The 15,187-nt window shown below is 44.4% G+C and overlaps 1 protein-coding gene across 5 annotated transcripts in view; it reads right to left on the bottom strand.

Annotated features, from left to right (window-relative positions):
* ATP8A2 (ATPase phospholipid transporting 8A2) overlaps window positions 1–15,187 on the bottom strand; it is a 316,126-nt gene that overhangs the window by 272,041 nt on the left and 28,898 nt on the right. For 2 of the 5 annotated variants that reach the window (XM_032208014.1, XM_032208013.1), the window contains exon 2: window positions 10,179–10,323. In XM_032208014.1, the coding sequence (XP_032063905.1) occupies window positions 10,179–10,323 (145 nt within the window). The other 3 variants (XM_032208016.1, XM_032208015.1, XM_032208017.1) reach the window with 3 other exon arrangements.

The raw sequence follows: 15,187 nt of genomic DNA, 5'->3' as shown, positions 1-15,187 counted from the left end.
GAGAAATTCGACACTGCTATTTTTGCACTGCCTCTTCTCCTAGCTCAGAACCATCCTAGGTTCAGTTATGAACAACCTTCTGTAACAACAATACACACTTTTTCAGAATAAGCTTTTCTTTTTTCCACAGGTAGTGGTTTTTGTCTGTTTTTTAAAAAGGTAAAAGAAAAGTACACTACACTGACTTGTCTCTAAGCTATGAAATTACTTGTCCTCCTCACATCCAACCCAGCTATGGCTGTTACAGTAAGCATGACTACAATTTCAGGAGAAGTGCCCAAGATGACAAGAGAGTTTAACCCCTGGATTTTTAAAGGAGTTATATCAGCCTCACCCAAGTTGTCAAATTACCAAAAAAAAAAAAAAAAAAAAAAAAGAAAAAAAAAAACAGCTTAAAAGAGATCAAGACTATCATATGCAAGCCCTTGCTCCCTGAACACAATTTACTCCATGATCTACACGCTTTCCTGACAAAGGTTCTGCAGCATGAATTTTCTTGCACTGTCTGAGCAGCATGAGAGAGTCCATCCAGCAGCATCCACACAGCACCGCATTATATAGAAAGAAAAATATATACTTTTTACAGTTAAAAAAGCAACTCTGACTTATTTTCCATGGAATTACCACAGCACCTTCCTTCCTTTATCATTAGCATGAGCTGGAACTTGAAAAACCAAGCGCCTGCAGCTAGAGTGCAGCTGTGTCCTCCAGACACTGAACGTAATCCCTGCAAGAGCCAGCCAGCCAGTGACAGGCTTTCTTTTTGGGTTTTCAGCTTTTAAGATAAAGGTGCTTTATGTTTCCAGGGAACAGAGAACCGAAAGATCATCCTCCTTTCATGAAAGGAGAAATTGTTTCCTGAAGCACCACTAACACAGCCCCTCAAACACAGAAAAGATGCTGCTTTATTGAAGCTTCCCAAGCCACGAGCACCACGTTAAGCGTGAACCTCTTTGCGAAATGTTTTGCCAATTCTCTCGCACCTTTAAGCCTTTCAGAGTAAAAGCAAATGCTTTGTCTACATGATCTGCCTTTCACAACCGATTGCTGAGCACAGAACTTACTATAACCTTGATCAACAGGCAATTAAGTACAGCAGGAATCTCTTACATTTATCTTTGTACGTACAAGGTTGGAGAAGGGCATTCTCCAAGACTGATCTATTTGCTTGAACCACTTTCTCCCTCTTGTCTTTCCCCAGCCCCAGCTCCATGTCATTTAATGAGACTCCGCTGCACCTCCTGGAATAAAGCAGTGACAGGAGAGGCGACAGCATCATCTGCTCAAAAAGCTCTGCGTTGGGCACTGGAGTACAATTAGTGGGGGGAGCAGGAGTCAAAGTGATGAGATACAAGCCACCAAGACCCGATCTTACTGGGCTGTGGGAGCCGTAGCTCAATTTTATGTTTTTCTCTTTAAGCGACCCTGGCTAGGCCTGATGCAAACCAGTGATTACTTCAACTGGATCTCCTAAAAGAAAAGAAAGCATAAGTACAGCACACGTAACAGCACTTCTAGCACTACAGGCTACAGACATCCTGTTGGCCCTATTGATCTGCAGAGTCCTGTAGTAAATGCTCCAAGTGGTATTTCACAGGAACCTCAAGGGGACGGGTTTCAACACAGATTACACCCCCAAAACGAACTGAATCAAAGCCTCCATCTGCATTTAAACATATTAAGCAGGACGTTTATGTCTTTGAAATGCTATTAGGATTTCCAGCAATAAGATATTTTTTTTCCATTTGAAGTTACATTCCCTTGGTCCCAAGCGTAACAGCCCTCCTACAACGCAGGATATAATTAAAGACATTTCAGTGGTACCTTGTGTCTTTAAAAAATGGTTTAATTAAGTGAATAGTTTAGCCCTGCCCCACAAGTGAATTCCCCAGGCCATACTAATGAGAAGTCAGGAACTGGCAGATTTCAGAAAGATGCCTCAAATTCCATATAATGCAATTTACAACTCCATATAATGCTTTACAGGCCACCGAGCTAGTGAAACTGCATGATATGCCACAGAAACACGTTTTTGTAACAAAATGGCATGCCCAGAGCATTTGCCACGATTATATTAAAGCAAGAGTTTGCCTGATTGCAATCAAGCTGCACCATTTATTAACGACACTCTGCCATTTCCAACTTCCAGAGCTAACAGCTCCAAACTGCATTCCTTTTCTCATGGTTGTGCTAATGAAAACATAATAAAGCTTTTTTGAAATAACTTAATCCGAAGCAAGTTCTTCCATTCGTGTGCTTTGTTACTTAAGTAACATGGCAAACACCTGCAAAAAAATAGGTATGGCTCTAACCAGCAGTGCACATTCAGCACTTACCACACAGATCAGGATCAATAATCATCTGTATTTATACGCAGTACGTATGCATTACTATTTTTAAAAAGTTTCTCATGAAAGGCTACGTAATACACTTGCTCTGCTCCAAGTTTTATTGGATAAATTGGGCTCTGAAGAGGAACTTTCTAAAAGACAAATACAATGCTTGCCAATAAATTATTTTTGCTCCCTCACAGCGATGCCTGTTGTCCTGGTTTCGGCTACGACTGAGTTAATTTTCCTCATAGCAGCTGGTGTGGTGCTGTGCTTTGGATTCAGGCTGAGAATAATGCTGATAACACAGGGATGGTTTAGTTGTTGCAGAGCAGCGCTCACACAGACCAAGGACTGTTCAGCTCCTGGTGCTGAGGAGCAGAGCACAGGCAGGAAAACAACAAAGCAGCACTTCCTAAAGCAGCAGCTGTTAGCTCTGCACACCTTGCTCACCTGCGGGGCTGCACGTTTGAACAGGTGTACAAACATTGGAAGAGATCTAGCTCCTTGATAGCTGCAACTTCATTCATGGCAGTTATGCTTCCAGTCACACCTCTGGGCAAACTGGGACAAACACCACCGAGCCCTGTTAGAGGAGTTTGGGTACGCATCGGCTGAAAGTCTGGCCCCACTTCCTAGCAAAAATGCAGAGATTCCTCTAAAAGGCACCATTGTATAATTAAAAAATAAATAAAGTTGAATTCTTAACTCACTATCATACCATAACTCATTATCATGCTACAAGAAAATAGCAGTGATTAGGTATTTTGATAATATCCACGTGAAAAGCAGCAAGCACTGAGCTGAGAACCTTGGTGGTAGTTTCCTGGTGTGACCAATAAGCTCATCTAACTCCTTGTACATACCGAAGACTATTTTGATCATGAAACCACCTGAAGAGACAAAAATCTGATGTTTATAAATTCCTGAAATAAGAGATCAAAGGCTTATGAGATGCAATTACTTGCAAGCCCATTTCACTGCGCTGTATCATGGCCTGTACGCTTCCCTCAGCTAAGAAACGGGGATGTGATGCTCAAATACTCGAGACAGTTTGAGGCAGCCTCAGGTCAGAACAGGGCAGTAACAGCAGCCCGAAGTGCAAGGCTTGAATCCTACAGCTGTCACTGCTCAAAGCCGAAGTGCCTCACCAGAGCAAGGCAAGGAACCAAAAGCCACCACAGCTGACCTGGGGTGACCACCGTGTCCATGCTCCAAGCAGCTGTTTTGTTTTGTGACCCCTTTTCTGCTCTCCCCTACTGTTTCCCTATGGTTACGCTGACACCTTGCACACAGGAGATGTTCACACACTGCCCCAGGACAAAGCGGGTCACAAAGCAGCTCAGGCCTTTGTTTGAAGGGCGTTCTTCTGCCCAGCCCGCAAAGATTTCCCAACAAAATCTTGTACAAGAGGAATAAATCTGGGCTCCTGAACTACCTGAGCTGATGAAGGTGATTAGGAATATTCGGATGTATTCAAATGACACACAACAGGATGAAAAAGCAGCAGAGAGCTGCCAGCTGGGCAACTGTTTTCAGCAGCACTTCACACAGGGGGCAGTCCGCACTGGTGCGGACATCTCAAAGACACGCTCCCAGTTAGAGTAATGAAGATTTTGAAGCATTGCACTGCAGCCCAACGCCTAATAAAAAGGCAGGGTGATGGGTATGATGGCCTTGGCTTCTCCTGGCAAGCAGTGCTGCTGCCCTAAGGCACGAGGGCCACTGGAGGAGGGATGGCCAGCTTCACAATCCCAGCTTGGCTCAGCTCTCTGGGCTTGCTCAGAAGCTGCATGGGCAACAAGCTCACCTCCAGTCACTTCGTATCAAGTGTTAACTTTCTATAGACCTGTGTTAAGACAAAAGCACGTGAAAATACATCACGAACTGCTGCCCACTGGAGCATGACAATCCTGCTTCTCCCCAGTTCAGTAAGAGCAACCCCAGCCAGGGAATGCTTTATCAGAGCTCCGAACCTACAGCTCCTTGTGCCAAGTTAACCCCGTTATCAGCAGGCCTTGTGCCACATATAGGCAGTGGGAGACTGCAAAAATTCATGTCGTGTTGCCAAAGTGCTCTGCCACTAGAAAGGCCTCCTGCAGCAACGCTCATGGCAGTCTGAGTACAGAGCAGGCATTTAACACGACTGCTTACGCTCAGTTTAACTGGCAAACAAGGTCACGTTTATTACAAGTGGTAGCATTTTGACTTCCAAATCCTGTGTGCTGGAGGATTCTCCTAAAGCTGACGCGCAGAACGGGCCTTTCCATTTGTTCTCTGTTCATGTGATCCCTGCAGAGGAGAGAAAAGGCTCCCGGCTCTTTTTCAGGAACAAACACATCGAACAAAGAATGTTTAGAAACCAGCACTAAAAGCTCTGTGGGCATGACATTGTTTCAGCCAGCTCTGATACTGTCAGCTCACCACTACAGAAACGTGCCCTTGTTTCTCAGCAGCCCTGCTGGCAAGCACAGCTCGATAAAGCAGAGCTGCCAAACAGTTAACCTAGAAATACTACTGCCTAAGAGATTCAGCTCAGAAATACGTTCAGTTACTGCACAAACCCAAAGCAGGCCTCACGCTGAACACGCTGCACTGATGTGAAGGTGGCTGATAGCAAGTCACAAGCTGGCCTGCTACACATGATAGCCTGTCTCTGGGTTGTAGCACTACATTCAGTTTTGAAGCCATTGTTTAATTCAAAGTGCCAGCAGAACTTCAGCAGCTGCTGCTCCAGGCAGAGGGTGGTAGGAGAAATGAAGACTTACTGCTCATCCAGAACTGAACAGGGATCTTTATCATCCAAAAACTGGTGTGGGAAGCAGTTGTCAGTTCTTGAACTCTTTAGAAAAACATTAGAGAACGTCTTACTCTATTCTCTTCTACTCTTCTACTGACACAAGTCCAAGAGCAGCTGATAATCTGTTGTTTTTGTTTGGTTGGTTTTTGTTTTGTTTTGTTTTTTTAATGTCTCCTGTGCAGATCCACACCAGTGGGCAGTGACGCCTGCAGAACTAAGCAGCAAACTATACTTCAGACCAAACATCAAGAATGGGACACTTCAGGAAACATCATTTATTGTACACACCACCCCTGCAAGCCCTGGAAGATGCATCTGCATTAACTCAATCCTCAAACTACACAAAGCATCACCAAAGAATTAGTTTCTTCCTGTTTTCATTTCTCTGGACACAGATCACTAGCAGTGGAAGAAGAAGTAGAAATGCAGCGTCATAACTGAGCATATACTGCTGAACGGGAGCCAATATTTATTCAACAAATGTGGGAAAGCAGCTTTGTCTGCACAAAGTCAGACTGCTTTTAAACTCTGGCTCCGGTGTCTGAAAGATGCTTAAATAGTGAATTTACCCAAAGGGAGAAAGAGACCCAGTTTAATTCTCCTGCTGGGTTGCTACCGCTGACACGTGAAATCTCTCCCGGAATTGGGGAAAAATAAAGATGAGGATGCCAGAAAGCTCAGCATGCAGCAGGCACGGGGCACCACAGCTACCTTGCACCTGTTCTTTCTATTTAGGCATTTTGTCCAGGCAAGATCCAATAATTTAAGTGTCGTGGGGCTCAGGAGCTAGGAGCAGCCCTCTAAGAAGCAAGATGCAGCAGCTTTCAACACCCTGCCACAGTCTAGCACGCAGCACTGACACCGGACACACAGCACTGGTTACTTTGGGTGAGTTTTACTGGCTGAAGCACTCCTCCTATAGCTGTACCCAAGCCTTTCCAAGACACTTTTCTGCAGTCAAGCAAGTGCTCTGTTCACATGACAACAGAAAAGATTTCCAAACGCCATACAAACACCACCACAAACAACTACGGTGCCTGAACCCCAAGCAGAACCGAACACAAGCAGTTTTACCTGAGGAACATTTATCTAAATAACTTGTTAGTGCAGAAGGAAAGCCTTTCTATGGCATAAATGCAAATGAATGCCCCTGCACACAGCACGCTTCACCATTCATGCTTTCAAACCAGATCACAGTGAACGTTTCCTGGGATACCTGCATCAGCTGGGTCAGCACCGATGGACTTTTGAGACCAGCAGCACCAGCAAGAACCTGCCCACACACTAAAGAAGCACACGTGGCTTCTACAGTGCCTATTTATAAGCTAAGAAAGCAATGCACCTTGTTTCATTTAATGCAACATGCAACTGAAATTCAAGAGGAATCCAGGCTGGGGCACAGCTTTGCCACCAGAAAGCATCTTGCAAGCAAGCAAAGTGACAGGACAGCCTGAGACTGCAGCCAGGCTGCCTGTTAGCACGGGTCTTGTGGTGTTACTGGAAGCCTTGTTTCAGCTGTCAGTGCTAAACTCCTTGTGAGAGTGCTGCTGCCTTACAAAATCACAAGTTCCTTCTCACGGTTCTGCTGGAGTTTTAAGGTGCTGCTCAGCTTGGAAGTGGAAACCAAAGGCTTCTTGCTCACCCTTCTAGCACAACTTAACTTCGGCCTATGTGGTAGCACAACTCTCTGAACAAGGTATTTTCTGGATATCAGTGCATCTTCTGGGACCTTCTCGATAGGTCGCGTCACCAAACCCTGTTCTCGTGAGCAGCCTTTCAACAAAACTTCTGGATTCCAGACCCACTCAAAGCACAGGAGCAGAGTTTTGTCTTTATTCTGCATACTACCAAGGAGGTATTAGAAAGGATACTTATGCCAGTTTTATTCATTTCAGAAGTACTGACACGGCAATCTAACTGCTGTCATCATGCCCCATCTTCATCCTCTGTTTTTACAGAGCCCAACACAAGTTTGTTTTCAAACTATAAAACAGCGGCTTGTGAGTCATCTCCCCCACTGTTCAGATAATCACTTTATAAATCATACTTAGTAAAAGAAGCTATGATTTAAATCGTTCCAGACCATCGAACTCAGGTAGCAAAAAAGGTTTCCCATCAGAGCTCCAGCCATGCTGCCACTTCTGCACAGTTGTTTTTCACACTATGCTGATCTTCTATGTAATCCGGGCAGAAACCACCACCACCAGTCACTGCTGAATCACACCAAAACCACAAGAGTCACAGGTCAGGAACATTCATGATTCATTACAATTTTGTGCTTCACACCTGAATTACAGGGAAAACAAAGTATTTAAAAAAAATAGAAAAAAGCCTTTCCCCCCAGCCAGTTGAAAAGAATGGAGAAAAAAAGCAGGCTGGGTGCTGTAAGTAGCACAGAGCGGTGTACAATTCGCTAGAAGTTTTCAGAATATAGATTTGTTTCATTTCATACTGAACTTCAAAATTAAACACAGAAATACTCCCTATTAAATAAAAAGATGCATGCTTAAACTGAGCATCTTGAACAAGTCAGAACAGCTACCAGTTAGTTTTATAAAACTACAAACAACGCTGGAGCTACAGGCATGTTGGACAGTAATTAGAGTGATTACATTTGTCCCATTTTTGCATGTTTCAAAGCTTCTAAAATCCCTCAGCTAAAAATAGAACATTATTTACCTTTATTTGAAGCTCCAAGTTTGGCGTGAACAAACTTTCAAACTGAACACATTAAGCGGTGAAAACAGCTAAGCTGCTCCTGCAAACAGAATTACTGCTGCTACAGTGTAGTGAGGCATGGTAATACATACAAAGGACCAAACCAAATCTAACCTACGGTACATAGAAAGTGTTATCACAGAGTTTTGATTTTTTTTTTTTGTGATAAAAGTTTGAAATGCACAATAAAATTGCTGCTCCTCAAATTTTCACAAGCTCATTTTTTTACACCATGAAGCCCGAGGACAAAAAAGGATAGAGAAAATTTCTTCCTTCTACATCCTTTCGCTTGCACTTGAGGATTTTCAGAAGAAGTGTTAGTGCCTCATCCTGTTTTGCCATCTACTTAGTTTCTGCATCAGTACTGCACACCACTTATAAGTTGTACAGGGAATCATCAATTTTGCAAAATTAATCAAAAATAGAAGACACGGACACGTATCACCTTTTCCTTTTTCTCCCACAACAAACAAGAGCGTTCACTTTTAATACTGCCTGTCTCTTGGAAGGGAGAACAAATAAGGATGCCCAAGCTAATTAGAAAATTTTAAACCAAAAGAAAAACCACATCACTCACCCACCTTCTGCACCTCCATTTCTTGCCCTATTTTGCTCAGCTTTGGGCAGGCTACTCCATATAATGCATTACGGTTTCGGAAACTTCCTATGAACATCCTGAAACGCACACTGGAGTTCAAAGAATTCTTGACAGTTACCAAAAACTGACAGGAGTCACATGAAGTTAAAACAACTTCACATGAAGTTAAAAGAATGGGGAATGATCAAAACTTTCTCATTAAGCAGGAGCAAGCTATTAGAAAGTGAACTTAATTTCTAAGCGACACTGAGGAGCTAGGATTGCTGATTAGGCAATGCAAACATCTCTATTTTCCTCACCGTAGTACCTGCATTTTGTCCTGTTCCTAATATGCCAATACTCCTTGAGACTCAGGGTGCCCTGAGGAAGATGCAGAAAAGCTACTGGAAAACTTGTATAGCTACCAGAGGATGGCTTCCAGACAGTGAGTGGAACACAACAGCTTGCTCAGGTGTTGGCAGTAGGACTACCAAGAACAAATTTCTAGTAACGTGTTTCCATGCGATTTAGCCAAAACTGTATCCCTTCAGGAAAACAAACTACATGTTTTGCCAACCTTCATTCCCTGGTTCTTTCTGCAGAGCAGGAAAGATGCAATTATCCATTTAAAAAAACAAAACAAAACAAAAAAAAACAAAAACAAAAAAAAAAAAAAAAAAAAAAAAAAAAAAAAAAAAAAAAACAACCTCTGGTCATATTTCACTAAGCAAAAGAAGGTTAAAAAACACATAATGTTGCTGCCCGTGTAGGAAAAAACATAACCTGAAGAATAGCTGCAACTTAAACTCCTCCTAAACCATAGCCTTTTGCAGACAAATATGCAGTAAGTCCAAGATGTGTGGAAAACCATGTACAAGTTGTTGCACTACGCAGAACACCAGCATTCTTTCTGAAGATATTCTTAGAATTGCCCTTGATGATATACACACACAGTAAATCAGCTAATGGAAATCACCATTTCAACAGGATATAACGTCCTTTCTTCTTCTCACAAAGGCGCTCATTGTGTAAACCCTTCCTTGAACAATGACCCAAACATCTGTATTAACAGAAGCCTGCTAAATAACGCTGCTCCTCAGTCATGACAGGAGCCATCTGCTCACCTCCGTAACGGACCAGTGCCATGTTTGCACATCTTACACATCCTTGTACATTTTTCAGTGCTCATTATTTATGTTTCCAAACTGATAGTGCACACCCGAAACACACACCCCTACAACGAAAGGGCTCCAGCTACCAAAGGAAACTGTCATTAGTCTAATGAAGACCGCAACTTGCTTCTTGTGAAGAAACACAACTTGACCACAGCTGTGCATGCACAGGGCTGTGAGCTTGCAAACTCTGTTTGTGTCCCAGTAAGACTTGCTTTTTTCCTTGCTTCCTATCCTGTGCTGGCAGACTTTGACTAAGTTATTGTTACGGCTGAGCATCGCTCCTTTTCAGACAACGCTCCGTGGGGTTTATATTGACATTTTCATCCCAATCTCATGCTAGATTGTCACGGGTTAACTCCTTTGTCTAAAAACACCGAATTAAATGCTGTTATTCCCACAGGCAGGGGAGCAGCGAGCCCAGACCTTGCCATGCACCTGAGCTCTGCGGGCTCCGGCTCTCCCTGCCCATGGCACCGAGCCTCCTCCTGCAGCCGGACCCGACCCCAATACCTCTGCCATGGGGTCCCGGGGGGTCGAGAGCCGGTGGCAGCACGGGGGGCAGGTGAAGATCCCCCTACCTGACCCAGTTGTCGCGGAACTTGCTCTGCTGGGGCTGGTTCACGTAAATGGTGCGGGCGGGCGCCTCGTCCAGATCCGCCGAGGACGTGGCTCCGGACATCTCATCATCCGCCTTCTTGTAGCCCGCGGGGGAACACACGGGTCCTGTGGGGAGAGCGGGGCCGGTCAGCGAGGGGTTGAGGCACGGAGCCCCCATCCCATCCCATTTACCCCATCCCATCCCATTCCCCCCCCGCCCCCCCCTCAGCCTCGCACCCCGCCCGGAGCCCGGCGGCAGCTCCCGGGGCCGCGACGCCTCAGGGCCGGGCCACAGGCGGCGGTAGCAGCGCCCTCCTCGCCGCTTACCTCGGCGGCTGCTGCTAAATAATGCAGGGCCGGGGAGGGGGCGGCGGAGCCCTCAGCGAGCCAGCTGGCAGCGGGGACACCGCCAGGGCCCTCGGCCCGGCCCCCAAAAGGGACCCGGCCCCCCGGGAGGGACCCGGCCCCGCGCCGCCCCTCGGCCGCCGGCTGAGGGGGAGCCGTGAGATGGGCGCCTGAGGGCGGCTCTCCCCTTCTCTTCCCTCCCCTTCCCTTCCGAGCCCCCCTCCTGGGGATGCTTTGTGTGACTTACAGCGATTCCCGTGCAGTCTATTTACAGCTCCAGAAACAAACCGTGGGTTTACAAGGGCTCTGGACACAGGAACAAGGCAACTTTTTTCACAAGAACCCAGTATAAAATACCCAGAGGTATTTTAGGATTACTTGAGAAACCCATCGTAAAATAACAATAGTTCTCTCACAACGTTAATCCAGCAGCTATTTCCAATTGCTGCACAAAGCTACGGTTATCCTGCAGACTGCCACCAGAGCCAAGAGGCTAAAAAAAACTCAGTGTCCTTTTCAGGGAGAGCCCCCTGAAATTATGTCCATCTCAGCTACAGCTTCAAGACCAAACAGCAGCCCTGCCACAGCCTTAATACATTCAGCACTTACATCCTCGTACCACTGGCACTTGCCTTGGCTATTTAATTAATAAAAAGGCCACAGCCTAAGCTGAAGTGCTGCTCTTTCCTCCCAGCCTTTCCCAATGATCGATCCTTGATCAGCGGTGCAAACAGGTTCTGTCTCCCCTAAACATTAACCACTGGAGGGCAACATTACCCACTTGTTTTACAAAATAGTTCAGCATCAAGAAAACTTCACCAAACTAGCAGCTGGCCAACAAAGCTGGTGTAATTAAAGTAATATGCTAACATATAAACAAACTGACAGCACTGGCTGTTACCTAATGCAAGTGCTGCGTATCGTGAGTTCGTACTTGAGATGTACTAAAATCAACTTGTGTGCAGAATTGTTTCTTTGTGAAAAACCAGAAATTTCAGAAATAAAATCTGTCACACCATACATAAAGCAAGACGATGCCATTAGAATAATACATTGGGTTACTCGGTCTGAAGAAACTCGCCGCAACACAAACGATTGCTCAACCTTGCTGCGGATTTTACCCTTCAGAAACACGGAGCTAAGAGCACTGCTGGATCCTCGCTGTTCTTTCCCATTGATTTCATGTTGTGTAACTGCAGCGGAGATCAAACGACAGTACCCTTAAGAGCATAAGTGCAAGGAAGCAGCTTTCATCTATTTTCCTAGTCAAGCTCCAGAACACAAGTGCAATTATAGAAGCACACTATACAAATTGTTGGCTTTTCCCCCAGAGACAGGTTGATTTTTTTTTCCATATGACTCCCTTGAAATCTTTCTGCTTACTAGTTGTCCTCGCTGTCAAGTATCAGGAAGCTGTGCCACAGCTTTAGGGATGATAGATGATCAAGTATTTAGGTTTACTTCATGTACAACGTTCTTGACCACTCTGTCTCCAGGACAGGTAAATGCTACTGTCTTTGTAGCTCCTTATTCTTTACATTTACCAAAAAAAAAATTCAAAGCCAGCCTGTGCATGTGTAGAAACAGCTGTGCTAAGAGAGGTTTTATTTTTTTTGAAAGTGGCTCAAATCAGCTGCTTCGACTGTTAGTGGAATAAGCCTCATTTTGGAAGATTATCCACTAATCCTGCCCATGAGAAATGCCTTCCACCTCCCTCCCCTATTACTAAGCAGATCATAGCCAGGAGCCCGCAGCAACCTATGCTACGAGAAGCACAGATGCCCTCATTCCCCATATTCCGAAAGATTAAGGAGCCCTAAGCTTCTGAAGGGCTCCTGGTGGGCAGCAGACCCAGCGGCTCCAGAACACCAGAGTGCCCAGATGCCACCTTCAGAAGGCATCTCCCTCCGGGGAACCAGACATCACGTCAACCATGTGAAGGCAACTTGCTCTCCCTCAGGGCCTGCACCTTCTCTTCTCCTTTCCCCAAGATCTTGCAACACTGCTACCAAATTATTTTTTGAGGGAGAAACTAGTATGACCTAGTGTGATTGCAGTGTGTTAACATTGTGGCTCTCTTCACTGCCTGAACACAACCATTCAGCTCAGCTCAGCTAGTATTCCCTTAGCTCTCCTGTTGGTCTTGTTCTTCCCAGTTCCCTCCACCCCATCCCAAAATCACAGAAATCCATTCCTAGTGGCACCACCTTCTCAGAAGTCTGTACTTCAGGGAGAACATAAGCAGAGTTTTTGTACCTGGCCAAAAGCTGTCACTGAGCAGAATGAAAACATGTCACTGAGTGATTCTTCCCACTCCTCTTCAGGAAAGAAGCCATGCACAGTCTCACTCTCCTTGAGTGGAACAGAAATCCCTTAAAAAGTTAAGGAAAGAACCAGACAGAGAAAAAACCTCTGGGGATGCTAGTGAGCCTGTCTACCCATAGGTACCTGTGAAGGTACTAGAGAGCTAGTAAAGGACCATGATTTAGTAAAACATTATGATTACTGCTTATTTTTAATAGATTTGAGATCCCGATGGAATTTAAACAGTGCCTAATATATCTGCTCTCAACTCTGAGGCATGAGACACTTACTGCAGGAGTCTGATACAGTTTCCCACTGTGCTTTCCAAGTTCCATCAAGTATTTTATAAAACACAGTTAAGGCTTGCTTCACACTGTTTAACAAATTTATTTTCTAAAAAAAGATGGGATTAAAGCTTGACAAAATTTAAAGAGCCTTATTTTATAGCTTTCTCTCATCATTAGGGCATCAAGCCTGATTTTTCTTGACAAGTTCACATTGTACTTGTTATCGCTTGAAAACCAATGAGTTAGAATTTAATAGTCTTGCTTCACTGGGCCTGCAAAGGTGGTATTTGCCATATATACCTGTCCCCTTAATGTCTGCTCATTAGTAAGCATAGCTTTTCTATGATTGAGTAAACAAAGTGTTGTGAATTCTGCAGTGTTTTTATAGATTAGTCACTCAGGAAGCTTGCCAACCATCACAAGCCACAAGCAACTCTTGCAGCAATGACGCTGGTTTTCTCTTAAGTAGCCAGCTAGTTACCACTTCTGTCTGGTACCTCGTTAGTAGAGCAGTCAAGCACCTTACCACGTTCCATTTTTGAGAACAAATGTTAGCACAGCAATTTATCTCATCAAAACAGCAGAACCACTAACTATGAGAACAGCAGGTCTGCAGTGGAGAATTTTACCAGACTGGCTTCATCCTGACAGGTGTAGATCCTAAAGCAATGCTGAGTGTGACGGCCAAGAATAATCCTACTGATATTGCTCACACTGTTTGCAGGACTCGGATCTAGCAGAAGAAAACACTGAGCTGAAGAAACTGACCCTGCTTGAAGTGAGTTGTTTTCCCCCAAAATACATTCCTGCCTTGCACTATTTCATCATCTCTATTCCACATTCAACAGCAAGGCAATTGGAAGGCTTCTACAGTACTCAGTAATTTAAAACTTTAGACAAGAGTATGAGAAAGGAAGTTCTGGAAATTTTTTGCAATTGAGCCTTTATTTTCTAGCTCCTATCTCATCAGGGGGCATTTAAAACATGCTTCCCTTCTTTGTTATTAGGTAAATGTTCTGCAGAATAAGGTGCGGTTAGGTCATCTGCATGCAAGCACCAGGGTTCGTAATAACAGCCTTGAAATTAATCCTGCAGCTGCAAACTACCATTCACTTCTCCAACAATTGTGCAAGAGCTGCTCTACCTGAGGTTACTGGAGACAATCGGTTTCACTTGCTAAAGGAGAAGCAAGCAGGGAACAGTATTCCTGCCCAGATGACATTTACCTATGTTTTAGGAGTAAAGTTACATTAAAAAAAATGTAAAAAATGATTGTGGAGAAATACCTAGCCCTTTTCAGATTTGTTTTACCTCGAGCTGATTTCAAGTTGTGTGAAGAGCAGAGTGGATGTTACTAACGCAGCATCTTTCAGGAACTGAAAGCTTTCAGTAGGTCCAGTTAAGAAGTCTGATATTCAATTAACTTTGATCATGGAAACAAGAACAATCTCTTCAATTTTAATAGGCAGTTATAAAGCAAAGTTGAAGAGGATACATTTCCTCAGCTTTCCCAAGGGTGCTCCTTGGGGGTTTGAGGCCAAACAGAACTCCTGTAGAGGCCATTTACTAAAAGCAAGCCTTTATATGTGACAGTAACAAGTACGAGGTTTCTGCAAGAATGCAAATGGTGAATTTGAGAAAGAAAAATAGCAGCACACGGTGTCTTTGTATATTTTAGCCTTGGACTGCACTCATGCTGAACTTCTGCTCTAGTAGTGTTTCATCAGGCTACAGGGTTATCAGAGTTACCTGAAGAGTGAGTGGTGTCAGCCCTGCTAATACCAGGGCTAAGCCTAAGCATTTAAAGTCTTTTAGACTGGAAAACTAACATTCGGCACTTCAGTCTAGGACGACAAGAAAGCCATGAGAACTTCTAACAGAAGTTTGCTAGCTACAACACGCTCAGTACATGAGTATGCAAGCTTTAGAGCATCATCGGGAAATGCTCATGACCCGGGACCTGAGAGGTTTCCCTCTGCCTCCATCATTCCAAGCATTAGGAACCCTGCAAGCCACCTTTTACGCTAATAGGATAAAAGGTTTTCTCCATCACA

The sequence above is a fragment of the Aythya fuligula genome, chromosome 1 (assembly GCF_009819795.1).
Source record: "Aythya fuligula isolate bAytFul2 chromosome 1, bAytFul2.pri, whole genome shotgun sequence".
In the NCBI taxonomy this organism is placed as follows: domain Eukaryota; kingdom Metazoa; phylum Chordata; class Aves; order Anseriformes; family Anatidae; genus Aythya; species Aythya fuligula.
Note: the sequence above shows the minus strand (reverse complement) of the source record. Positions and strands in the feature narration are given on the sequence as shown.